Here is a 25,698-nt window from a genome sequence, read left to right as displayed (position 1 = left end):
GGGTGTGATCCCCCAGCTCTTGGCTATGTTTGATGAAGATTAATTCAATCCTATTTTCTGCCTTGAAATGCTTTTGCTAATGTGATTCTGTCTGTCTTGCTCCCTTTTCACTGTGCGTATGTTTGTGTGTGTGTGTGTGTGTGTGTGTCTCCTAAGCACGTTATTCATGTTGAGGACTAACAAAAGCAGCAGGAAGATAAAGCAGTGGTAGTGTGTTGTAATTCTCTACCACAGATTCAGTATCTGTATATACGTACTGGCAGGCTGAACGGCGCTTACACTTTGAATTTGGTGGTTACAGATTGAGTAAGAGTGTGTGTGTGTGTGTGTGTGTGTGTGTGTGTGTGTGTGTGTGTGTGTGTGTGTGTGTGTGTGTGTGTGTGTGTGTGTGTGTTCGTAGGAGAGTATAAGAATGGATGGGCTGAGTATGAGAATAGATTTTAAAATGTTATCAGGGTTTAAAGTGCCTCGGCACTCTGCATGTTGTGCGCACATATGTCTGATTTTCTACAGCTGTACAATAATCTTAATAAAATCTGAAACATTTTTTAAATGCCACTTCAGCAGTCACTCCACCACAGTTTCACTTGCAGGGATTTCTAGGGCCAGTAGAGGGTGCTACACAATCCCAGTGATAATTGAATCAACCTCTCTGCTAATGCATAAACTTCCGTTTTAAGAAACTTAAGACGAGACATTTCTGCATTTGTTTTTTTACTTCCTGGTAATTCAACTTCTACATGCGTGTCTGTTTCACATTTGCGTGTCTATTTCACACGTGTCCATGGACGTCATAATGCAGAGCTTGATCTGGACCGTGTAAATCTAACAATATACGTCCAAGCAGACAAAATAAGAAAGAAAAATATATAATTTTTTAAAAAGAGAAAAAAAGAAATAAAAATAATGTGGTCTGTTGCTGTCCAGCAGCAATTTTAAGAATAAGAGGTGTCAGTGTTTCTCTGTGATCTCTTAAGGTGGTAGCAACAGCCCTGTGCATGTGGATGTCTGTAGACGGTAGGGGCTCTGTGTGTGTGTGTGTGTGTGTGTGTGTGCGCGTGTGTGCGTGTGTGTGCGTGTGTGCGTGTGTTTGTGATCTCAGCTTGTCTATGACTCATGATGTCACAGTGACCTCTACCGCATACGTGGTCTCCCATCACAACAACTGTACCTCTTTCACACAGCACTACAGCCACATGTGCATTCACATGTAACATGAATATTTACACTGCTCCATGTTCTGTATGGGAATGTGAGTGTGGCATGAGTGACATTTTACTCAAGGCTTCATAAGTAAATAAATCTACCTGTAAAACAACCTGCATGCCTCCACCCTCTCATATTATCACATTTCAGCATCTTTTTTTGTCAGACCACTAAGAAAATACTTCTCAGCTTTCTCGCGATGGTTCAGTCTCACTAAAGTAAATATAGGACTGTAACCTCCTTGCAACTAGGAAATATCTGTGTATCTGCAAGTTGCAGAGACCAGCTGATTTCCATCTACTGCTTTTGTCATCTTTTGATTACAAGGCAGTTGCACGGGCAAACTGTCTCCAAACAATCACAGTCTGATCTGGACTGCAGTTACGCTCAGGCTGATTTGTGAAAGTTTGCAATTAATTACTGTCTGATTTATAAATGCAGAGTGTCGACATGTTGGCTCTGAGTAGGTCTGTGCCAGTGAGCATAACTCATCTGCAGCGTGTCTTTTTGTAATGAGGGACTCGGCGCAACTGGTTGCCAACTGTCTGCACTGTGGTTATACTCCGATTTAAAAGCAAGATTGTTAAGCACCTGTTTTATGTTGCAGTTAAATAACCGTCCTGCAGTAACTACATCAATACTTATGGAGGTTCTGAATGTAATTGGTTAATATGAATGTCAATTTCTGCCTATGTAGACGGCACTAGATTTGCGATTTTCACTTATTTATCAGTTAATTGCAGCGTTATCACAAACCGATTGTATGAAATTGCTGTTTGACCCCATTCAGTTGCAGACTGACTCGGTCTTATTGCTGTTTTATTGTCATCTCAATGCATCAAAGTTGCTTTGAAAATGAAACTGGCTGCGAGTGGTCACAGATCTGGTCCCCGTCTTCAACGCAATCATGAGGAAATGAGATTGCAACTTCACTCTACACAGTTGCAGAAATTTTAGTCATGTCACCATCTCCATCCTCCGTCTTCCCTGTTTTTTTTTTCCTTTAATATTTTTTTTTAGCACAACCTTATTACAAACCACTGATACCCACATTTTGTCTACATAAAATTTCTCAAAGCACATTCTCATCGTTATCTTCATCCCACCACTTGTATCGAACATTTTGGGTAAATTTTATAGAATTAAAAAACTGAGTAGTGTGACTCACTGCATTCTTGATTGTCAATACAGTGGCAGATGAAATGCACTCAGTGGACCTCTTTCCACTTGTATTGTATATTATAAGTCACTCTGAGTAAGAACATCTGCTAAATACTAAAATAAGTGTTTAGTAGGCCTATCAGAGAGTTCCACTCCAGGCAGTGCTGTATTTGAAGAGAGAAGGACTCCAAGTATGTTGAGAGTCTCTTTGCTTATCCCTCTCAGCAACTGGTTAGTGTGGTGCTTGAATATTAATGATGTCTAAACCCAAAAGCTTGCGTTAACTGTGACCTAGCCATACCGTCTCTCTCACTCTCTCATGCACGTTTATGCATACACACGAATGCGTTGTGTGTGTGTGTGTGTGTGTGTGTGTGTGTGTGTGTGTGTGTGTGTGTGTGTGTGTGTGTGTGTGTGTGTGTGTGTGTGTGTGTGTGTGTGTGTGTGTGCATACTTTCCTAAAATGTGAAGATCTTTCCCGTGGGGACTAGTGGATGAGGAGGGCTGAGGTGTTGATTACTGCAGTGCTTGACAGTCAAGTGTACATGTCTGTGATTTTGTGTGTGTGTGTGTGTGTGTGTGTGTGTGTGTGTGTGTGTGTGTGTGTGTGGGAGGCCAGCAGGTTAAAGAGAGGGGTAGCCAGCTAGCACCCCCCTAATACTCCTTCTCAGCTGCCGAAGTCGTCAAGTGTAAAATTGCGCACTCTTTCAAACGCACTCCATTGAAACCGAGGAGATCACACTTCCACGTGCACCCACTCACACACATGCACACGCTGCTTTGGGAAACAAGTTTGAAAAAAAGACAAGATTGGTTTTGCAAACTTGTAGATTGCAAATAGACTGCAAACTCAACAATGGTTTGAGTAGTGTCTCAAACCATTTTTGAGACATCACAGTACTCTTAAAATACAACTACAAACACAGCCACACATGTTAACAAACGTCGATACAGAATTACCCACAGAGCGTCAAAAAAAGACAAATAATAACTTTAGTAAATAATCTTATTTTACCATCAACTGTGAAAGCTGTTAAACTCAGCAAACTAATTTGGCAAATTTGAGCATCTCTGCAGGGTTTATAAATGAGAACTGTGATTGATTATTTCATGACATTTGACTTCTTTTATTCTCTCCTTTTCTTCCAGCAACAAAGGCGTCTAGACCTGTTAACCATCACCAACTCTGGTAGGTGCCTGAATTTCTGTGCTTGGATTTCATTGTCACCCACAATCCAACCACCGCAGGACAAAAAACACAACACTAAAAGCATTCTCTGATGCACACTCAGTATTTTATCTGTTTCATAATCTGGTTTGATATTGACTTTTCCAAAAAACATAATAAAGCAAAAATATTTCGCTCATACCCCACTATAACTGCTTAAATGGTTACTGCTTGAACAGCTGGGCAGTTGAAACGCAGCGATAAAACTGTTTGTGTTGTCAAAAACTGTGTTGCAGAACCACTGCTGATTTGATGGCTGCTTGTCAGTTATTTGAGCGTGTGTTAAGGGATCCTGTCTCATGGTGTGATGATTTAAATGTCCAGTAACTAAAGCTTTCCACCTTGGGATTAAATGGAAGTCATGATTTCAGCTGTAGTGAGAGCAGTCACAAGTGCAAGCATGTTCCCTAAACAGATTTTCAGAGTATATAGAAGCATGTTTGTGTGTGTGTGTGTGTGTTTTGTCATTTTGAATGTCTAGCAGAATCGTTTAACATGTTTTATTGTTCAAAAAGTATATTCTCTCTCTCTCTCTATCTAAAATGCTGCATTTCATGCCCTATCTCTTTAAAGCCCCCATCATGAAAAGCACCGTCTGCTTTGATTTTTCAGCTTGCACAGAGAAAACAAGACCAAAAAAACACTGGTTATGCACCACAACCCAAGGTCCTGAATATAATGACAGCCTTAGAAAAGATGCCAGTTACTAACATTTGAAGCACAATCAGATCCAGAGCCACAGACTTCTGCAGAAGTTTCTACATAGTTACAACTTATATTTGGATGTGTAATGTCAAAAAATTAAAAACTCAGGTAAGTTATGTTGCACTGAAGCATAAAATGTGACCCACACCCATTCCTTCTTTACTGGTCTCTTCTCCAAGTTTATACAGTTTCTGTATGCCACCCAGTATTATGACATTTATTAGTAATAATAATGTAACAGGAAACAAATCTAAGCAGGATATGAGTCATACAAATCCATCCTTCCATTCTCTTCCAATTATCTTTATCAGGGTAGCAGGGGGCCTGGAACTTATCCCAGTTACGATGGGGTGAGACGTGGGGTACACGCTGGACAGGTCACCAGTCAGAGGCAGGGCTAAAACAGAGAGACAGACAACCATTCGCACTCACAATCACACCTATGGGTAATTTAGAGTTATCTTAACTCCATTAATTAGTGGAGTCTGTCAATCCTATCTCCTGACTTGCATACAAGACCCACTCCACCCTTCTCCAGCTGAGAATCACTGTATAACAAATGTATATGTAATAAACTAAAATCCTAATTCTGATGAGTGAAAACAGTGTCCATCAAAATGCTGCAGAAATAGACAGTTTGCAGACATCTTGCCTGCTCACTTTTCACCTTGCTTCTTTACAACTTTCTGTCTTGTGTTCACACTTCTGCTTTGCTCATACCTGAGACATTTTAAACATAGAGTTAGTAGAAACAGCTCTGAGTAAATAAAAGTGGCAGACTGAGAGGCAGTGGGAAATACTCTGTGTATGTTGCATGTTTAGGTTGTCTTGTATATCCCTGTAACTCTGGTTAACGTCTAAAATCCTTGCAGAAGCACAACTACAATGATTTGTGCTCATTCTCATGCACTCCTCCTCCTCCTCCGCAGTCCACATCACTGAACCAAATATGCACAAATCCTGCTACAACATCGTAGATTGTATTGGCGCTGATAATAAACAGACAACCAGGAGCAAGCAACTTTAAAATACAAATGATTTTAATATATTCATTATGTAAATGCTGATTTTCATTCAATAGTAGCTTTTAAAACTGAGTAGGTGAAAAACAGGATTTTTGTTGTTCATCTGAAAATTTCAGCATCTTATAAGAATTTAACATTTTCTGTCAGTTTCTCTTTGAGAGGATAATTTGTTTGTGAACAGTTTGTTGGTGGATTTCGTCTCCTTTTGAGCTGACACGAGGCACATAATGTGCGTACGTTTTCTGCAAACTAGTTGGAATTACATCCACCATGTAGGTAAAACTCATAACATGTGGTTATGCACACATATGGTGCTCCAAGTTTGACTCGATGTGGAAACGTATCACGAAGTAGTTGCGATGTTAGAAATCTATGCCAGTCTCTCAGAAAAGCAGCTGTGTGAACAAGGGATTTACTCAGATGGAGAGCAACGGGGGGAAAAAATTCAAAAAACAGGGGAGGAGAAACAGATGGTGACGGCATGAGAATACAGAGACCCATATGTCTAAGGTATCTGGATGATCTAATATGCTTTGATTAGAATAATGCATATGTGAAGCTCATGGAGACCCGGTTAATTTAGCAGGTTTGCTTTGCAGCTGTTGCTCAGGCCTTGAGTTTAGGCGCAACCCACCCATGGCTTCCACAGTTTGACAGAGAGCAGCCGCACAGAAAGAAAAGGTGGGGAAGTTGAGGAAGAGTGTAAGAAAGATTTTCGAGCGTCACTTTGCGTGGTCGAGTGAGAGAGAAAGGCATCACGCGCCGTCCGGACATCGAATGTTTAGAGCTGAGATGTGATATAGCACATCAAAAACACATTTGATTAAATGCAGTGCTAGACGTTGTCAGCGTATTTACAAATGCATTTCTTCATCCCACTATTGCGTCTCAAAAGGATGTATACATTTCCATGTACATTAGTTTGTAGTGAATGAATGTAGCCCGCTTTGAAGAATATCAGAGCAAGGTAGGTAAGGAAAACAATCTGTCTTGGAATATATTTTTTATGGATGGTTTATGATTTACCTATATAGCACATCAAAAACACATTTGATTAAATGCAGTGCTAGACGTTGTCAGCGTATTTACAAATGCATTTCTTCATCCCACTATTGCGTCTCAAAAGGATGTATACATTTCCATGTACATTAGTTTGTAGTGAATGAATGTAGCCCGCTTTGAAGAATATCAGAGCAAGGTAGGTAAGGAAAACAATCTGTCTTGGAATATATTTTTTATGGATGGTTTATGATTTACCTCAGTTTGTGCAAAAAAGAGAGAAGCACTGATTCTTCAACATTGTCGTCCTCTTTCGTCTTCAGTAAACGCTGGTCATTGCAGGTCTTGTTCTTGTCTCTTCTGCCTTTTGAGCACAGCTATTGTCAGGCCCCTGAAAGAATTCTGGTTAACTGTTTTGTTTGTGTACGCTTTTGGTCAGAGGTGAAAAGGATCTTCAGCTTGTGTTGTTATGAAACATAGAACAGCTCCTTGAAGCATGTTGTTACCTTCAAATATCACCTCTAAGAATGGGAAGATGTTTGCACAGTGGCTTTCTCTCTGTCTTTTTGTCCTAATGATAACTTAGGGACTAGAAAAGCGCTATATAAATACAGGCCATTTACCATTTACCATAACAGTGTTTGTGTTACTACCGTGGGTGCAAGTGAGCAAAAACAACAGCGTTTTTAAAGGGAAGCACTGCTCAGCAAGACGTTTGATAGCTAAATCTTTAATCCTCAGGTGTGATGTCCTTATGTTAACTGCGGTGGATCTTATCTGGTTAACCGGGTATCTGGTGTCAAAAAACAAAATTGTAGTACAATCATTGTAATCATTCTAATAGTATGACAATGATAGGCTGTTTAGTGTAAGCTATACTTGTTATTTAGCACTATTGTTGTCCAGTTTGAGTCCATGTTGGACTGGTGCAGAGCAGGCAGTGGTCTTCATGGCCACTCTCAGGGCCCCAGTATAACCGCTGCTTTGATTGCTTCGCCCTCACCACAGATCTCGTATTAGCGCCTACGGCACAAGAAGAAGTCACAACAGGAGGGTTTTTCGTTTTCCAGAAAGTCTCATCTTTCCAAACTGTTGGAACGCCTTCCACTGTATAATCTTTGAATCTCTGACTTCCTGTACTGATATGTCATTGAAATGGTGAAAAAAACCGAGTCAGTTGTACACTTGTGTCTTAAACTTGGATGTGGCTACAGCATGTGTGCTTCTCGAGAGGTGCGCAACCTGATGAACTGCCACCAGAGCGATGTCACTTTGTCGTGTTGTGCTATTCACCATGGGGAGAACGTTGAGCATAATGGGGCCTTTGGATTATCAAACTGTAGTGCAGGCCGTGGTGATGAGGGGGGGAATAACCATGTGAAAAATGTGAAAAAAACAAGAGTTAATTAGTGAAATTGAATTGATGATATGCACCTTTTTTTTTTGTTAATAGTTAAATTCAACACAGATCCTTTTTTTATTGTTAATGTTTGATAAAAACTGTCAACGTTTTTTCTTCTTCTGGAGTTGGACATGTCAGAAAAAGTGTGAAAACCACTGAGTGAGATCAACGGTAGCAGCTGTCAGTTTAAATTTAGGCTGATGATGCTGTTTAGTTTCCTGCATTCACACTGGCTAAGGCCAGGAACACAGTTATGATAGCACACATGCAGTAACATCTGTTTACATCTCGTTACATTAAATGGTCTAAATCAACAAAGAGTAGTAAACCTAAGAAACACAAAGAAAATAACTTTACTACATGATTTATTTTGAAGTGTTTCTTTTCACCGTGCTGCACTGCCACGCCCGTTCTTAGAGTTCTCCCACGTGTTAAGTCCCACTTTTACACCTGATTAATACTCTAATGACTCTGTAATTGTCTTACATTATGCCAAGTAGATTTATGGCCTCTTTCTGTTTCACATTCTGAGATCTGTTCAGAGATTTGTATCATCGTTCTTGCAATGATCACCGTCAGTAACCCTATTTGTGCTTGGGTATGACTCAGCAGACCTTTGTATCATAAATAGATATGAGTGAGTCACAGCACTCTCATGACCAAACATTTCCTACCTGTTTGGGTAATTGTGCTATCATAGCTCTTAGCTTCTGATAGTCAAAATGGAAACTTAGGTAACACTGATTTTTATTCCATAGAAGCATAATGGAAATGTCCATTAGTGATTTTTTTAGGGCTTGGATATTGCTGATTACTCATGTCTGAAATCGGGGACAAATTTTGGTCTTTATATTCTTTGGTTCCTTCAGAGGTTGACCTAAATGGAGAGCAGAACAGCTTTCTACTGTCTTGGAAGTGCAAACATTAACAAAGCATAAAAAAAGAGAAATCCCAAAATTAATACAAAGCACAAGAATAAATTCAGATGAACAGAGGAGCACAACAGATGAAGGAAAAGAGGAAGACGCTAAGTAATCAAGATGCTCAGCAAGACAGGAAGTAAGAACATCAAGTAAATACCAAAACAAGAAGATCCACACTAACTAAACATGATACAGGGACAGTAGGAAACAGGAGCACAAAGAAGAAATGCAAACATGGAAACACTGGGGAGACTAGAGTAATAATGAAATCAAGAAGGCAAAGTCATGAACCAAAAGTCCAGGACTGTGACAATTTTTTTCTTCTTCTGATCTGTTGCAATCTAATTCAGTTACTGCATCAAGGCGCTATCAGTTAACAGGCAGAGTTGTGAACTACTACACTTTGGAGCCGGTATGTGACACAAATCCCTTTGGGGTTGGATTAGGAAGCACATCCAGAGTAAAAGTCTGGCATGTCAAACATGTGGCTCCACATATTTGAATGCTTTAACACAATTTCATTTTTTTTGATTTGTTTACCACTATGCAGCTTAAAGTTTTAGTTCTACATGACGACCTAAAGGTTTGCACCAGATAGCACTGCCTAATAACTGCTGGGCAACGTGTTTTTTTTTTTTACAGCTATAAAATGTTTTCTGTTGCTACATAGTTAATCTAAGGCGATAACGAGGTGTCCTGTTAAAATGACACTTGCTTATTTAATTTACATTAAAGCTGCTTGAAACTCGCCACCTCCTTCTTAGCTCTAGCTTACAGTAATGTGCACAGCAGGAGTGCCTTCCTTCAGGGTTTAGTCTACACCCACAGAGGGACCCTCTACAGACTGAAATAGCTTTCAATTATTTCTTACTGAAAGGATTCCTTCTCTGACCAGTGTAGAGCTCAGTGTGCTGTGCAAATTAATGCAGGTCATTATTCAGGTTGTTGTTATGAGTGGCCTTGAAGGGAAGTCTATTATATCCTTAACTTGGCAGACATATTTTATCATGCCCTGCTGCTTATTACTATTCACAGTAGGTGAGCAGATGTGCACATTTACACACACAGACACACACACCGTGGATGTGTGAAGGTTATTATGATGGCTGTATGAAGAGCAAGTGAAGCTTTCAGATGAGTGATTCTGATAGGGAAACACAGGCAGGACACTCTCTCCTTCCCCCTGCAGATTAAAGGAGTTTCCGCTCCTTTGCTCCTTTTCTCCTCGTCCACCAACCACCTGCCTCCCTGTTTGCCGTTGACGCTTCGTCCTCTGCTCGTTTGACTTAACGGCACTCGTTATCTGCAGCGATTTATTAGTAATCTTATTTTATCACAGTGGCATTGTTGTGAAACATTTGCCCGTTCTTTCTGCATCCTTTTCCTCCTTTCCTTGTGGTTTTATTTACTTTGCCTCATCTTGCTTCATAGCGTGAAGAGGAGGAATCACAGGGTATAAATAAACTAATAGTCTCAAGTGGCTTCATAACGTACTGTGTGTAAAGGAAAAGAAAAAAGAAAAGAAAAGATTTGATGAGGATTCTGCCCCTGCCGCTCTGTTAGCTTCTGTCTCTAATGATGTTCATTAGCCACTCTGAAGAGTGACTCACACTAAAACACATATTCACACATAATAAATAAATCTAACTGAGAGCTAAAGTGACACCGCAGCTTCCAGGTTTTGTCCCGAAAGTAAGAAAATCTCATTCAAAGCGCCTCTGACGGCATGTTCATATATTTACATGAATAATAGATTTTTTTTAAATGATCTAATATAGTATATTCAATATTTATGTCTGCACTGGGCTTCAATAAACACTCCTTCCTATTCTGGAAGCCCCCAAACTGATGTTAGCATACTACACGTCACAGCCCGACAGAGCGGAGGAGTTGCAGCCTTTCTTTGTAGACCCTGGAGATTAACATCCAAAAGTTTTAGTAATCAAAGTACCTTCTCTACCACTCTTTTAGTGGAGCTTTATGTCTTTCTGTGCTCACAAAGAAATCCTCCTTAACTTGTGGATGACATGGCGTCTTAGACTGTAAACCCCGGGACTTCAGAAAGACCACTGCAAGAAATGCTGACTGAGAGATTGTATTGATTAGTGAATAGCTCGTTAGTCGTTTCTGAGGCTACCCTGACAAAAGCCTGCTCGAGTGTGTGTATATATATATATATACACTTTATATATACTTTATATGGTATATTCAGGTCCTATATACAGATATTTAGGAAAGCCAAAACAAAACACTCAATATCTGATCCCTCCATCTTTCTCATTTCACACACACTCCCACACACAGACCCACTCAAACCTCACTCGGCCTTCTTTAATTGGACACTTGAGCGGCGCACGACTGCATCTGGCTCCTGTTGAACACAGCCTGACATTTCAGACTGCTGACCTTTCCAGCCCCGCCACAACTAAATAATGATTAGTCCTGGCAACTGTTCCACCACAGCAGCAGCCAGGTACGTACACACACATTAACGCATAATGCACGCACACACGAACAGGCACAAGAGCGAACAACAGCAGCAACACCTGCATTAAAGGCTTTGTCTTTTAACAGTGAGAAAATGGGGTGCAGGCATTGATTTGAGAGGCCATTGTCATTCTTTTGGCTTATCGATTAGATTGTCCTTTTCCATATCTGCAGTCAGCACCCAATAATGTGTTGTTCTAAATTAACTCTGCTTGCCTCTGTTTAGTTTCTCCTTTCCCCTTTATGCACTCTCAGCATTACAGTGGAAAAAAGGTCAATCATATTCATGAGATCTGGGCCGATTTGAGAGGAGGGTGTCTGAGTGCGTGCGTGTTCTCATGCGCACACTTTTGGGTTTGTGCACAGAAGCGTGCAGCATATGTGTCTAACGCAATGAGGCAGCGTGGAGATAATAGGCAGTTCTCAGATCTCTCTTCTGACTTTCTTTTCTTTCAGTCTATCACTTCTCCCTTTGTATCTCCATTTTCCTGCTGTTTCTGTCAGAACAGAATAGAAATGTTCTTCATTAGAGTCCGTCTTTTTACAGATATTCTTTGTGTTCTGTGCTTTGCTTTCACCAGACGAAACCACAGTATATATCTCTTAGGTCAAAGGTCACATTTTGAACACTGAGTGTGTGAATCTTTCATTACAGATATGTATAGCTACAGGTCGACTATTGTAGCGTGGGAAGCATTTTAAAGCAGTGGTATGCATATGGTGCGTAGTATTAAAATTCTAAATATTATTGCATCTTGGTTAAAGAGGCACATCATTTTTTACCCTTCGGTCGTAAAAGGCTGATGGGGTACCGTCGCCACCCCGCCGGGCGGACGCCATCCAAACAAGGCGGCGTAGGAGCTTCAAATTGGTACCACAGATGTGTCTGCTAAAAATCTCGGAAAAGTTTGAATCTCAGTGACCTCGACCTAAAGGTCAGGGTCAAAGGTCAAGTTTTATGAAAATCTTGTCAATGCGATAACTCGAGAAGGAAGTGACCCAGGATTCTCAAATTGATACCGTAGTTGTGTCTATTAAAAATCTCAAGTTTGAATCTCGGTGACCTCGACCTGAAGGTCAGAGTAAGTTTTCTGAAAATGCTGTGAATGTAATGACTTGATTTTGAAATTGATACGATGGGTGTGTTTATTAGGAGGCTGACGAGTAGCGCTGGCGGTTGCTAGTATTAACTTTGTTGTTTAGATAATATGTAAAGGATCTAGAGCACGGAGGTCAAACTCATTTGATTATCTTGCTCTTAAGTAGACCAGTGAAACTCATCTTTCTGTCAATAATGTCTTAACAACATAACATAAGAGCTGTGTGAACATTATGTCTCTGTTTTTATACATAATAAATAATTAAATGCTGCTGTAATAACTCATATTATGAGAAAGAAATTACACAAAATGTCATTTTTTTAAAAAAAATTTGCTTGTTTGTTTGTTTTTGTTTTTTAACTGTTGACTTACTTTTAAAAAATCCAACATTAGTGAAAAAACAGCTCATTTAATTATTTTACTATTACTTAATTATGTTGATGTAGTATAAATATCCATGTGGGAGATTTTTGTCAGTAGGAAAATGCTGTAAAATGTATTAAAAATACAGTTTATGTCCTCCTTCACATTTCCCAAAGCTGTCCAGTGGGCTGGATTGTAGTCCGTGCTCGGCTGATTCAGGCCCCCGGCCCTTATGTTTGACACCCCTAACTTAGAGGATTCAAACTAATTCATCTTATACCAATTTCAGACACAAAGCTGCTGCTTTTTCCTACATGTCAAGTTATACAGCCCTGAAGATTGCACATAACAAAAACAAGTTGATTCTGTTACTTACTGTTAATGTAGGTTATCCTGCTGTGAACTGCAGAATAAGAATTATATCCTTTAAACAGGAGGAAATGAATGAATGAATGATAACTTCATGTCTTTGAATTATATGTATAAAGTATTTAATATTACAGAGACGTAGGAAAAAAATGCTGAATGTTGACAAACTGTTAATTGTTGCCATCGTTGACTTGGTTGACGTTGGTCCTCTAGTGTTTCATGGATGTCTGTCTTTTTAAATATTATTTTAAAAATTCTCCTCTGTACTCTACAGTTCTAAGGTGGAAATGCTCAGCCATGTAACTCACTGCTTCTTATGCTTACAAAAACATGAACAGGTTAAAAACGTAACCTATAAATTCCCTGTATTGTTTTCCACAGACACGTACAGTCTCTACAGTGTCTCAGTATTTCAGAAAACACCAGAACACGTTGTCGGTTTCTTTGAACTGAACGGTCTCCTGCATGAGTTTGGGGTCAGCAAAGTATTTTTTCTCTCATTTGTACCATACAGCAGCCTGACTTTCTTCTTTATTGAACAGATAAAAGTCTCTGACCAAAACAATGCAGTGATGTATTGTGAAGTCATGCCCTTGTTGAGGTGGTTCATTTAGTTTGAATCTGATGTACTTTTCATGGCCTTCATGAAAATTGCATCTGTTGAGTTGAGCCACAGTATTAGTGTCCAAAGACTGTCTCTAAAACGTGACATCCTTGCTTTGTGAAATACAAAGAGATTATTATTTTAAGTTTATGTTGGTACAATTTCTGATTTACTTTAATGAAAAGATGTTTGTGCCAGAACAGTAATCTTTCCGTCTCTTGCAGGAAAAAAAATAATTAAAGTTAACCCGCTGGTGTGTACCAGTTTCTTTTCGCTCGGCTGTAGACTTTCATCAGCTGATCTTTATCTGTCAGACCAAATTCCCCTTTGAGTTGGGCTCAAACATAAGAAATCTGCATTTATTTATGACGTTTTTCTTTTCTACTTCCATCTTTTCATAGCCACACATCCTGGAGCTTAGAAGCAACAAAGCAATTACACTTTTGTCTTTAGCACCTTTTAGCCAAGCTCACTCTGTTTCTCTGAAATGTTAATTAGGTCTCCTTTTTTTTTCTCCAGTTGGTAACACTGTTACACTGCAAAGCTATTATGCTGTATGATGTGTTGGTCTAAGTACTTCTGAGCTACTTACACATTGCTGCCCTATCACCTGGTCCACCTACTGTAGTCTGTAGCAGCTTCGGCACTGAGAATAGTCTTTTTTGCTGACTTCAGAGGAGGAAGAAGCATTTCCAGCCAGCCTGGGTTTATTGAGAAAAGGTGAAAAAAGAACTGTGGAACAACCTGCGTGTGACCTCCTGGTTCCTGGTGTACAAACCTGAGCTGATCAAGTGTCTCGATGAGTGCAAGCTTGGCTGACTTTCAGAATGTCAAGCTGCAGAGATTTTGTTTTCAGTGGATTGGAAGTATGATTTTACACCTAGAGGGAAAAAAGGAGGAAAGAAAAAGTAGGAAAAAAGGAACCAGATTATTTATATTAAAAATACTATCTGGCTTTTGTGTAAATGAGCAGCTGTGAAAACAACACCTCCTGCCCTGATTTTATTCTTTCTCTGTGAATTTGCATATTTTATCTCCCTCATCTTTATTATGGGGGACCTATGCTTCCATTTTGATGTGGTTTAAGAAACAAACAGTGAAAGAGATGAAGGGCGGGTGGGAGGAAAGAAAAGGGCTGCGCTGGCCGCATCATATTGAGTATTTTCCAGTTGATTTTGTTGGAGGCTTCTCAGCAGCGTACCTAAATAAGCAGCAGCATGCTAATGAATGGAGAACGAGTGTGATAATTTACCAGACAAAGAATGGAGGACTGTGAGAGAGAGCCAGAGGCAGAGACAGAGGCAGGGAGAGAGTTAGGGGCAGCACGATATTGAAAATATTTTGAAATTGTTTGTCATCTAACAATTATTTAACACCTGTTTCTATATAGCCCATATGCCGGGAGGTTCTTTTTCTCAAGCTTATCCTGATAATGCTTAGAATAAATATTCGCTGTGTTACAAATACAGTAATTTCATGCACTGTTCCCACAGCCAACCATGTGTTTCATGTTTTTGCATACAGAAAAGGGGAGAGAGATGGGGGGGGGGGGTGGGGGTGTAGGGGCTAAACTCAGAGGACACTAAAATGACAACATAGAAGCACAGACTCTGTCCTCTTTCTAAAAGGACGATGTGACGAAGGCAGTAAACAGTCTGTGAACAGGCTGTGGGCTCTGAGATTATTTCTTTGTCACCAGCAGAGCCACCAGTGTTGCTGAGCACTGCTGTGGAGCAAATCCTCCTAGAGAGGACTGATTGGATTTTTGTTCCAGGGAGCCTTTTGTGTTAGCAGCATAGGGACTAGATAATAGAGGCTGATGCCATTCTGTCTCTGTGTTATGGCTGGTGGAGTGAGTTTTTGCACTGTGTGTGTGTGTGTGTGTGTGTGTGTGTGTGTGTGTGTGTGTGTGTGTGTGTGTGTGTGTGTGTGTGTGTGTGTGTGTGTCTTTAAACAACTACTATATTACTTTTTCCAACTTATTGCAGTTCTCCTTGCTTTAGAGCTTTCAGGATGATAAGTATTCATTTATTTAAGTTACTTTACTTTCTCTTTTAATCTATAGTTTTGACTATGACGAGGCATTAAAAGTACCGCACTGTTAAAGCAGGACATACTGCTGGTATACATACAGTAAACTGCCAAGAGACTCAATGTCTGGTTGAAGGTCATTTTCAGCCTGAGTCCTTCTGTCAGATCTATGTTTGGAGCATGTGGCACAACGGGTGTGTATGTTGAGTCCTGAATGTATAAATAAAAAAATATACATAATTTATTTCTGTAGGGGAGATTCTTTTTTTTAATTGCCGCTCCAGACGCTGAAGTCTTTTCAATCTAGAAAGTTCCTCAGCTCATTATGTCTTTCTGCTGTTCTGTTTGTGTGTGTGTGTGTGTGTGTGACTTTGTACTGACCTCTGTTGGAGACCAAGGAACTATACAGATAGAGCTTTACTGGCCAATCATAGTCAACAAACCGCTTATAGCAGACATTCAGGAAGGGAATGGTTATGTTTAGGTTTCTCGATAATTCTGCTTAACTCTGTGTTTCTTTTTTAAAAACATGTTATTTGGAGACTGAATGGTTTTTGTTACAGGAAACATTTTACCATTTGTACCTGACCTGGTTCCTGCTCGGTGGGCTGACTGCAGTGTGCCTGTGTGTTTCAGGCCTTTCAGCGGGTGATTGCCAGATTTGTGTTGACTGTTTTCTCATCCATAAAACTAAATGTGTCTCTCAGCACCGGGAGACAAACAGTGTTTCCCATTGTCACATCAGCTGGCATCCTGCATCTGGACAGCATGACATCTGGCTTTCTTTTTTACACTGAAAGCAAGAATCTCAGGAAGTGTGTGTGTGTGTGTGTGTGTGTGTGTGTGTGTGTGTGTGTGTGTGTGTGTGTGTGTGTGTGTGTGTGTGTGTGTGTGTGTGTGTGTGTGTGTGTGTGTGTGTGTCCTGGCTGAAGAACAGAGAAAATGCAATGTTATGCTGTTTGTGTTGTCTTTTTGATGTAGAGGAAAGAATTTTTTGGGAAATATCTGACAGGTAGTGACAGGTAGGCATAAAGTAGGGCCAACGTAAATGGACACCACTGCATATATGTACACAGATTTAAATGTGTTTTGTCACCATTATTTTTTTAACTGAAACAGGTCCATTTGCATTGCAGATTTAGATATAAATTAAGATGTTAATGGAAGCATAGAAGATAAACTCTGCTGTCCTTTAGAGACTCACAACTCTTTCAGCGGAAATTAGTGCAAGAAAATAAAGTAATGTGGGGAAAAAATAAGCAGATTGTTGGCTTTTTATATCCTTTTTCAAACACAGCAGCTGCACAACATTAAGCTCAGATTCAGTATTAACCTGCCCAGGTGTACAGTAAGCTGTAGTGGAGAGATTTGAGGTCAGTGACCTTGCCTGTCCTTGACTACTGTGTGTGGGCGTGGGTCTGTGGATGGCCAGTTGGTGGTTAAATAAAGGCCGTTAGTTGTCAAAGCTCTTTGGCCCTCATCATGCCCCTGCAACCTCGATCTGATCCCCCACCCATCACCACGGGCCTTCCATCCCCCAGTGAGGAGTGGGCTGCTGGTTGGCCCAGGTTTTATCTGCTATTATCTGTCAGATGTTATGCACCCATGAGCCTGGCTGCCCCTCTGCATGACGGGCGGCTTTGGTCGCTCGTCCAATCCCAGCGGCTCCCCGCTGTCTGTTACAGCTGCAATGAAAAGTTCTCTGGCTGCCTCCGTCTCTGTCTGACAGCTGCCCTGGAGGAAAGGGTAAGAGAAGCACAGGGAAGAGGAGGAAAAGGGGGGAAAATACCATTAAGATGAGCTGTATTCCCACAGACCAAAGCCTGCCCACCAGCCATGTGCTGCAGCTCACCTGGCTGCCAGATAAGTGGAGATTAGAGGAGAGGAGAAGGTGGAAAAGGTATTAGAGGCATAAGAAAAATTCTCTCTGAAACCCGGGGACAGCCTTGATACTTTTAGGATTTCTTGTGTCGTGCCTGACATTTGATGCCGACGCAGAAAGGGCACAGAGGCAGACAGCCCATGCTGCTATTACACAGATAGGCCAATCTGCACTCTTTCATATATTTCTGCTTGTTTGTTCCCTGTAGTCTATTGTTCGACTTGTTGCTGCAACTGTATAAATTACAGTTTAGCGAGTTTCCTATCTAGTTAGCAGAGAATAACAGTCTGGTGACACTGGCAGGATCAATGCAGGTCCACAGCAGGAGGCAGAGTGGCCCTAATGAACTGAATTGACTGGTGCTGAAATATGATCAGTATTTCTCTGGTGGTCATTATGTTCCTCGTGAAGAAGATCAATGTCTCCTGGGTGAATCACTGAGTATGCACAGCATGAAGTCAAGGCCTGCACTGATACCATTCTAAATACTTAATGAAGTATTTATTCACAATAAGCTTTGCCACCGCATGTGTTTGTGCTCCACACACGTCTTTCTTATTTCTGTCTCGCTTTCAGTCAAAGGTCTGTTTTTCAGGCCCCGCAGCATTAGTAACTGATGTCCTTGTATGAGACTGCGCTGTTCATTTCATGGGCTATCACTTTTTAAATTGGTGAATGCCTTCTTCATGGTTGATTAGTAATTCATGCAGAGCTAATTAAGAGGCATAATAAGAGAAAGCCTGGTGAGATGATTCAAACCAAAATAGGAAAATGGTTTTACCCCGGACAGTAAACAGTTGTGATTGATTGTAGCAGAGCGTTGACCATAAAAGACGTTTATGCCTCTCTGAACCCGTCATCGTGGAACCGCACATCCATATCTTCATTTTGCTCGGGGCTACCCCCATCTTGGAGTTTATTTCCAGAAAGTTGCCTTAATGATCCCTGGCTGCCTAATGCCTGGCATTGTCACTTTGCTGATTGTGGTGTCTGCATGCTGTGGCTGCCCTGCCAACAATCATCACGCACACACCTGTACCAGCATCTGTCCAACCTGCAGACAGGCACAGGTGTTGCCTTTAGATTGGCTGTCGACGTGCACTACAGTTACTGCGCACACTTTCTTTCCATCTTCTGCTCTTTTTCTCTGTGCATTTGTGTGTCGCACATACAAACGCACACACGCGGGGCTGTAAACTTTAACTGTCCGTCCATCTGTCCGTTCGTCTTTGGGAGCTCTTTATGATTCCAGGCGCAACACTTCATTCATGACGTGTGTGCCCACAGTCTAATTCCATCATCAGCATCATTACTGCTATTATCCCGTGTCTCCCTTTAATGCAGGCTAATGGATGACCAATAAAGATAGATGAGCCTGGCAGTGTGGAGCTAATAGGCAGGACATGATGTCTGGCTTCTGTCCTGACTCGAGTCTTTAGCCGATCAAATTCCCCCACATGATAAAATAAATCAGAACAGACTTTGTGGGCTTGACTAATTGTTAAAAAAAAGGAGCATTATCGATTTATTAAATAAATAGCAGCTGTGAATTTATTTTCTAACGGTTAAAACTCAACACACAACAATGAGCACAGAGCATTTCACTTTAAACTGTTTTTGTTTAACAGCATTTTCGGTGTGCAGAGGTCATTTCAGACCTAGATTTGAAGGCTCCTCGGTGGCAATAACTTGCAGATATCCTCGGCCCATGTATTTCTGTTTATACATAGAAAGAGAAGTTGCATAATCACATAATTATATATGCTAGAGTTTGTTTATTTTGATAAATATCCCAGTCCCGCTCTTTGTCCTTTGTAGTGATAATTTAAACATATTATTTTGTCCCTCTCCAGTCCTCTTACTCTAATAAATTAGAATATTTAAAATTATACAATATTAACTGCTTGGGTGGCTTTGATTTTTTTTTCTTTTGTTCCATATTGTTGCAAAATCCAATAGAAATCGTAGAAAAACAGATCATATGTTAAGTAGTAATCAATACTGAAGAAACTTCATAATCAGTCAGCGGTTCATTGGGGTAAAAAAGTGGATTTAGTTTGTAGGTTTTATATAAATTGCACACGCCATCCTTACAGACTAAACTTATGGTATAAATACTATGTTATCATATTTAGTTTTGAATAAAATATTTGTACATAAAAATGCATTATAGCAAGCAGTTTAATGTTTTCAAGGAGCTAAAAAATCTGTAAAGCTGATTAGAGATACCACAGATAATTCAACAATGCAGAGCAATGATAGTGAAGTGGAAGACCAGTGAACATAAAAGAGAATATATTCCTTCAATTTCACTGTCTTCATAGGTGCAGTGCAGTAAAGTGAAAAATATTTATCTTTGTGCATATTTGTCACACTTATGCTTATTTTCTTTAATATTGTTGAATCATGAACGCTGACATTAACTGAGGCAAGCAAGGACCTGCAGTTCTTTAGATGTAGTTCTGGGTTCTTTTGTGACCTCATGGATGAGTCGTCGAGTAATTTTCATTCACCACTGTTTCGAATGTCCTCGATTTGTCGGTAACTGCTTTCACCGTGGTTCTCTGAATTCCCAAAACCCTAGAAATGTCTTCGTAACCCCTTCCAGACTGATGGATTTCAGTGACTTTGTTTCTCATCTCTTCTTCAGTTTCTTTAGCTCCTGGCACGATTTCTTTCTGATCTTTTAGTCAAGTTCATTTTGTCAGACAGGTTATATTTAAGGGATTTCTTGATTCAACATGTCTGGCAGTAATCAGACTATCGAAGGTGAAATCAGCTTTCAAAAACGTGTGGTTAATCACAGTTGGTAAATGGCCTGTAGTTGTATAGTCCCTAAGGACCCCAAAGCGCTTTACACTACATTCAGTCATTCACACACAGGTGATGGCAGCTACATTGTAGCCACAGCTGCCCTGGGGCGCACTGACAGAGGCGAGGCTGCCAGACACTGTCCTCTGACCACCACCAGTAGGCAACGGGTGAAGTGTCTTGCCCAAGGACACAACGACCGAGACTGTCGGAGCCGGGGCTCGAACCGGCAACCTTCCGATTACAAGGCGGACAGCCAACTCTTGAGCCACGATCGCCCAGTTAATCCTCGATTTAATAAATGGTGGGGGTGGAATGGGTGGTTTATTATGGCCAGGTAGGTTTGGATAACTTGTTTTCCTTAATGAATGAAATAGTCATTTAAAAACTGCATTTTACATTTACTCAGGTTATCTTTGTCTAATATCAACATTGCCCATGTCCACATGCAGATACTGTCGTGGTTGACCCAGCATCTAGTTTTAGGATGTTTCGAGTTTTCTTTGAGATGTGGTTCATGTCCTGTCACTGTATCTAGTCCTCAGTATAATATTGTTTCTTGTGCTTCTGAGTTTCCCTTTGTTTCCAGCCTGTGATCTTTTGTGTGTCTTTTCTGTTTCCCCAGTCGGTCATGCCTTCATGTTTGTTAATGTCCTGTCACTGTATCAAGTTCTCATATCTTAGTCCTTATCTCAGTGTTTGTTACTTCCTATTTTATTTTGAAACTCCCTGGTCTTGTGCGTGTTGTGCTTAGTTTTGCTTCCCTATGTCTTGCTAGTCTGATTCCGTTCAGCTGTGTTTCCTGCTGTTTCCAGTCTCCTTAATTACCTGGTGTGTATATGTTGTCAGAGTCTCTTTTTGTTCTTTGTCACCTTATCCGCTGTGGTTTTGTCCTCCTTCGGGAGTACGTTCTCCTTATTGAGTTGGAGGTTTGGTTTTCCTTGTTTTGTTACCCTTGTTATTTTGCACTATTAGTTTAATAAAGCCATATTTCAGTTTACCCCTATGTTTGGGTTCTATCTCGGTCGGCCACACAACCAGACTTGACAGATACAATTTCTTTACAAAATGTTGCCAATTTAGACTGTAAAGTACTATCTTTAGCATGACTTCGCCATTTCATAAGCATTTGATATTAACCTAAAGTATACAGGCACATAGTCTTGTCTTTGAAGCATAAACTAACAAATAAATGATGATACTCCTCTCCAAGCTACAAAGCATGTATAAACAATTAATATATTTAACTTTACAAAATCTGGAGTTTCAGTTCCAACTGAAAAGTTGTTTTTTCACTCTTAAATTTTCTATAGTTTGTACACAGGCTATTGTTAAACGTGTCAGAGTTCCAACTTTGCCTCAGGATATCAGATATCCTCATCTCAGCTGCTGCTTTTATGTATCTGTCATTCACCACTCCGGTATGTCCCGGTAAATATGGAAATCCTGTATACATGTGTCCATCATTACTGATAAACAGCTTTATCATATTTATTATGATTGTAGTTGCTTATTATTATACTGATAAGGAACTTACCAGATGGACTCCAACTAAACTTTCTTATTCTTCACTAAATACTAATTTAAAGGCGGTTTTGAGTTTGCCGCTTGCGTGCAGTGTTTTCTCACCACGCAGTGCACGAAGGAAGCAGAGGAGATTCTCACAGCTGGTAATAATGAAAACAAATTCAAGTTGTTTATCGTCACTGATATCTTCAAATTAAGGTTGTGGTAACAGAGCACTACATAAACGCAAACAGTTACATTTTGCTCCCTATCAGAGAGGTGCCACTCTCCCCATTACAAGTTAGAGTACAATAAGAGATGATTTTCAAGATGTTATTTCAACCCAGAGCAAAGGAAGATTTAAAGTAAGATCTCATCTTAGTTGAGTATATTTCTCCTAGGCAAAAGTGAGCTCAATAGAATATCAGAATTAGATTTTCACCACTTTCTCGAGCTTCTTAATTTCAACTCCTGAGAAACGGCTTTCCTCTCATCTCAGGCTTATCCCAGTGTAAGATCCTGAAATACTTTTTTCCCTCCCTCATTGCACTGATCTGTCTGATCTGTATTTGTCTGAAATAATCAACTTTTAAGATAACAGTACAATCCAAAAGCATACTGGATAGACTTATAAATGAGCTTCCATAGTAACAGAAATTTGTCACAGTGATCAAATTCAAGTCTCGTAGTATGTTTTATCTGTTCACACTTCTAAGACCTATATATAAAAAACATTTTGTTATTGATGTATCAGAAATCTAATTATGCTTGTGTGTCATTTAAAATACACATCTGCTGGTATGGTTTTAATAATATTTATTTTCAATTTAAATCAAAGATGTAAAACTTCAGTTTTCATTTATCATTCTCACATTTTTTTCAGCAGTATTGACACCAAACAGTTCATCAACCATACATACATTATGGAAGCCTTTGCTGAAAAGAAAAGAACAAGGGACAATGTTTCCCTGCCTGTAACAGAGTTACTGGGGCCTCTCCCTGGAGCCAGCAAGCAGGGGTGCGAATACTTGTTTCCCCTTTGTTTGATGCACGTACATTTGCCTGCTGGGCAAGAGGGTTGTTTCCCTGTTCCTTAAGGTGGGGAACTAGTCCTATTATTTGCAGGTATGATCACATGGGCAATGACAGTGAAACCTTGTGGGGTGTGATCTTAGGAATGGCCTGTCAGATCTGAATCTGAGTGGTGTTACATTGCTGGATTTCTGTGATAATCATAGTTTGTCCAAAACAAACACATTCACTTGGCACTAAGCTCTGTGGCAGGTCAATGATCAGTTTTGTGTTGATATAACTGGAGCTGTAGCAGCACATCTTAGACACTGCGATGTACAGAGTAGCGAAACTGTCAACTGACCACCACCTGGTGGTGAGTTGGGTCAGGGAGTAGGGGCCTGGTGCTCCAATACATAAAGTGAGGGTACATGAGGTCCCGGTCCTTGAGTTCTTCAACTCCCACCTACAGCAGAACATCAACAGCATTCTGCAAGAGGCTGGGGGGACTGAATACAAATGAACCGTGCACCTCCACTGCTGAGCCACCTGACCATAAGGTGGTTGGTGCAGGTGGTTGGTGCAGGTGGTGGACTCTTGAAGTGAAGGGAGTCAAGATTAAGAAGGAATCCTATCAGACTTGGTTAACCTGTGGGATAGTAGATGCAGCTGAAGGGAATCAACAGAATGCCACATTGACAATACCTGAATCAAAAACTTAGGTATGGAAGGTATTCAGAGAGGTCATGCAACAAGACATCAGGAGAAGAAAGCAGTGAGAATCAGAATCAGAGAGACTTTATTTATCCCCAAGGGGCAATTAAGAGAATGTAGTGCTGTTGACTTGAAATGAGGACAGGCCAGGCAGTGGAAGCAATACTTTGAGGATCACCTCAATCCCACTGACGTGCCTTACATAGAGGAAGCAGAGTCTGGTGATGAGGGGATGACTTGAGGTTACCGAGGTAGCTAAACAACTCCTCAGTGGCAGAGCTTCTTGTCGTGGAACTCTGTTAATTATGCTAACAGTCCGTCCAAGAAATCTGTGCTAGAGACTTAGTAAGGGAAATGCTAGAATTTTATTTGTGTTCCTTAATACTAATTAGCAGGTATCTGTCCCTGTGCAGCACACTCATAGAGAACATGGATGCACCTCGTTAATGTGCAACTTCCCAGAATAAGTTACTAATTTAGCTGCCACCTTATTTTACAAATATCAACATTTCTGGCTACAAAAAACCCCCAAGATGACAATATTTTTATTTGTAAAATTTCGGTTTCGGAACAGCACATACGATGGCTGTCACTCTGACTTCAATCAACAATGAGTTATGGGGCTTTAACACAGGATGTACAGTGGGGCAAAAAAGTATTTAGTCAGCCACCGATTGTGCAAGTTCCCCCACCTAAAATGATGACAGAGGTCAGTAATTTGCACCAGAGGTACACTTCAACTGTGAGAGACAGAATGTGAAAAAAAAATCCATGAATCCACATGGTAGGATTTGTAAAGAATTTATTCGTAAATCAGGGTGGAAAATAAGTATTTGGTCAATAACAAAAATACAACTCAATACTTTGTAACATAACCTTTGTTGGCAATAACAGAGGTCAAACATTTACTATAGGTCTTTACCAGGTTTGCACACACAGTAGCTGGTATTTTGGCCCATTCCTCCATGCAGATCTTCTCGAGAGCAGTGATGTTTTGGGGCTGTCGCCGAGCAACACGGACTTTCAACTCCCGCCACAGATTTTCTATGGGGTTGAGGTCTGGAGACTGGCTAGGCCACTCCAGGACTTTCAAATGCTTCTTACGGAGCCACTCCTTTGTTGCCCGGGCGGTGTGTTTTGGATCATTGTCATGTTGGAAGACCCAGCCTTGTTTCATCTTCAAAGTTCTCACTGATGGAAGGAGGTTTTGGCTCAAAATCTCACGATACATGGCCCCATTCATTCTGTCCTTAACACGGATCAGTCGTCCTGTCCCCTTGGCAGAAAAACAGCCCCATAGCATGATGTTTCCACCCCCATGCTTCACAGTAGGTATGGTGTTCTTGGGATGCAACTCAGTATTCTTCTTCCTCCAAACACGACGAGTTGAGTTTATACCAAAAAGTTCTACTTTGGTTTCATCTGACCACATGACATTCTCCCAATCCTCTGCTGTATCATCCATGTGCTCTCTGGCAAACTTCAGACGGGCCTGGACATGCACTGGCTTCAGCAGCGGAACACGTCTGGCACTGCGGGATTTGATTCCCTGCCGTTGTAGTGTGTTACTGATGGTGACCTTTGTTACTTTGGTCCCAGCTCTCTGCAGGTCATTCACCAGGTCCCCCCGTGTGGTTCTGGGATCTTTGCTCACCGTTCTCATGATCATTTTGACCCCACAGGATGAGATCTTGCGTGGAGCCCCAGATCGAGGGAGATTATCAGTGGTCTTGTATGTCTTCCATTTTCTGATGATTGCTCCCACAGTTGATTTTTTTCACACCAAGCTGCTTGCCTATTGTAGATTCACTCTTCCCAGTCTGGTGCAGGTCTACAATACTTTTCCTGGTGTCCTTCGAAAGCTCTTTGGTCTTGGCCATGGCGGAGTTTGGAGTCTGACTGTTTGAGGCTGTGGACAGGTGTCTTTTATACAGATGATGAGTTCAAGCAGGTGCCATTCATACAGGTAACGAGAGGGGGACAGAAAAGCTTCTTACAGAAGACGTTACAGGTCTGTGAGAGCCAGAGATTTTCCTTGTTTGAGGTGACCAAATACTTATTTTCCACCCTAATTTACGAATAAATTCTTTACAAATCCTACCATGTGAATTCATGGATTTTTTTTTCACATTCTGTCTCTCACAGTTGAAGTGTACCTCTGGTGCAAATTA

The 25,698-nt window shown here is 40.7% G+C and overlaps 1 protein-coding gene across 1 annotated transcript in view; it reads left to right on the top strand.

Moving 5' to 3' along the window:
* Nucleotides 1-25,698, top strand: part of agbl4 (AGBL carboxypeptidase 4) — a 357,025-nt gene that overhangs the window by 246,378 nt on the left and 84,949 nt on the right. The window contains exon 6 of the mRNA XM_085398442.1: nt 3,517-3,556. Within this exon, the coding sequence (XP_085254568.1) occupies nt 3,517-3,556 (40 nt within the window). The remainder of the gene's footprint in view (nt 1-3,516; nt 3,557-25,698) is intronic.

This window comes from Rhamphochromis longiceps, linkage group LG23, assembly GCF_057381845.1.
Source record: "Rhamphochromis longiceps isolate RC_006_pf linkage group LG23, R_longiceps_female_GT1.1, whole genome shotgun sequence".
Taxonomy (NCBI): Eukaryota; Metazoa; Chordata; class Actinopteri; order Cichliformes; family Cichlidae; genus Rhamphochromis; species Rhamphochromis longiceps.
Note: the sequence above shows the minus strand (reverse complement) of the source record. Positions and strands in the feature narration are given on the sequence as shown.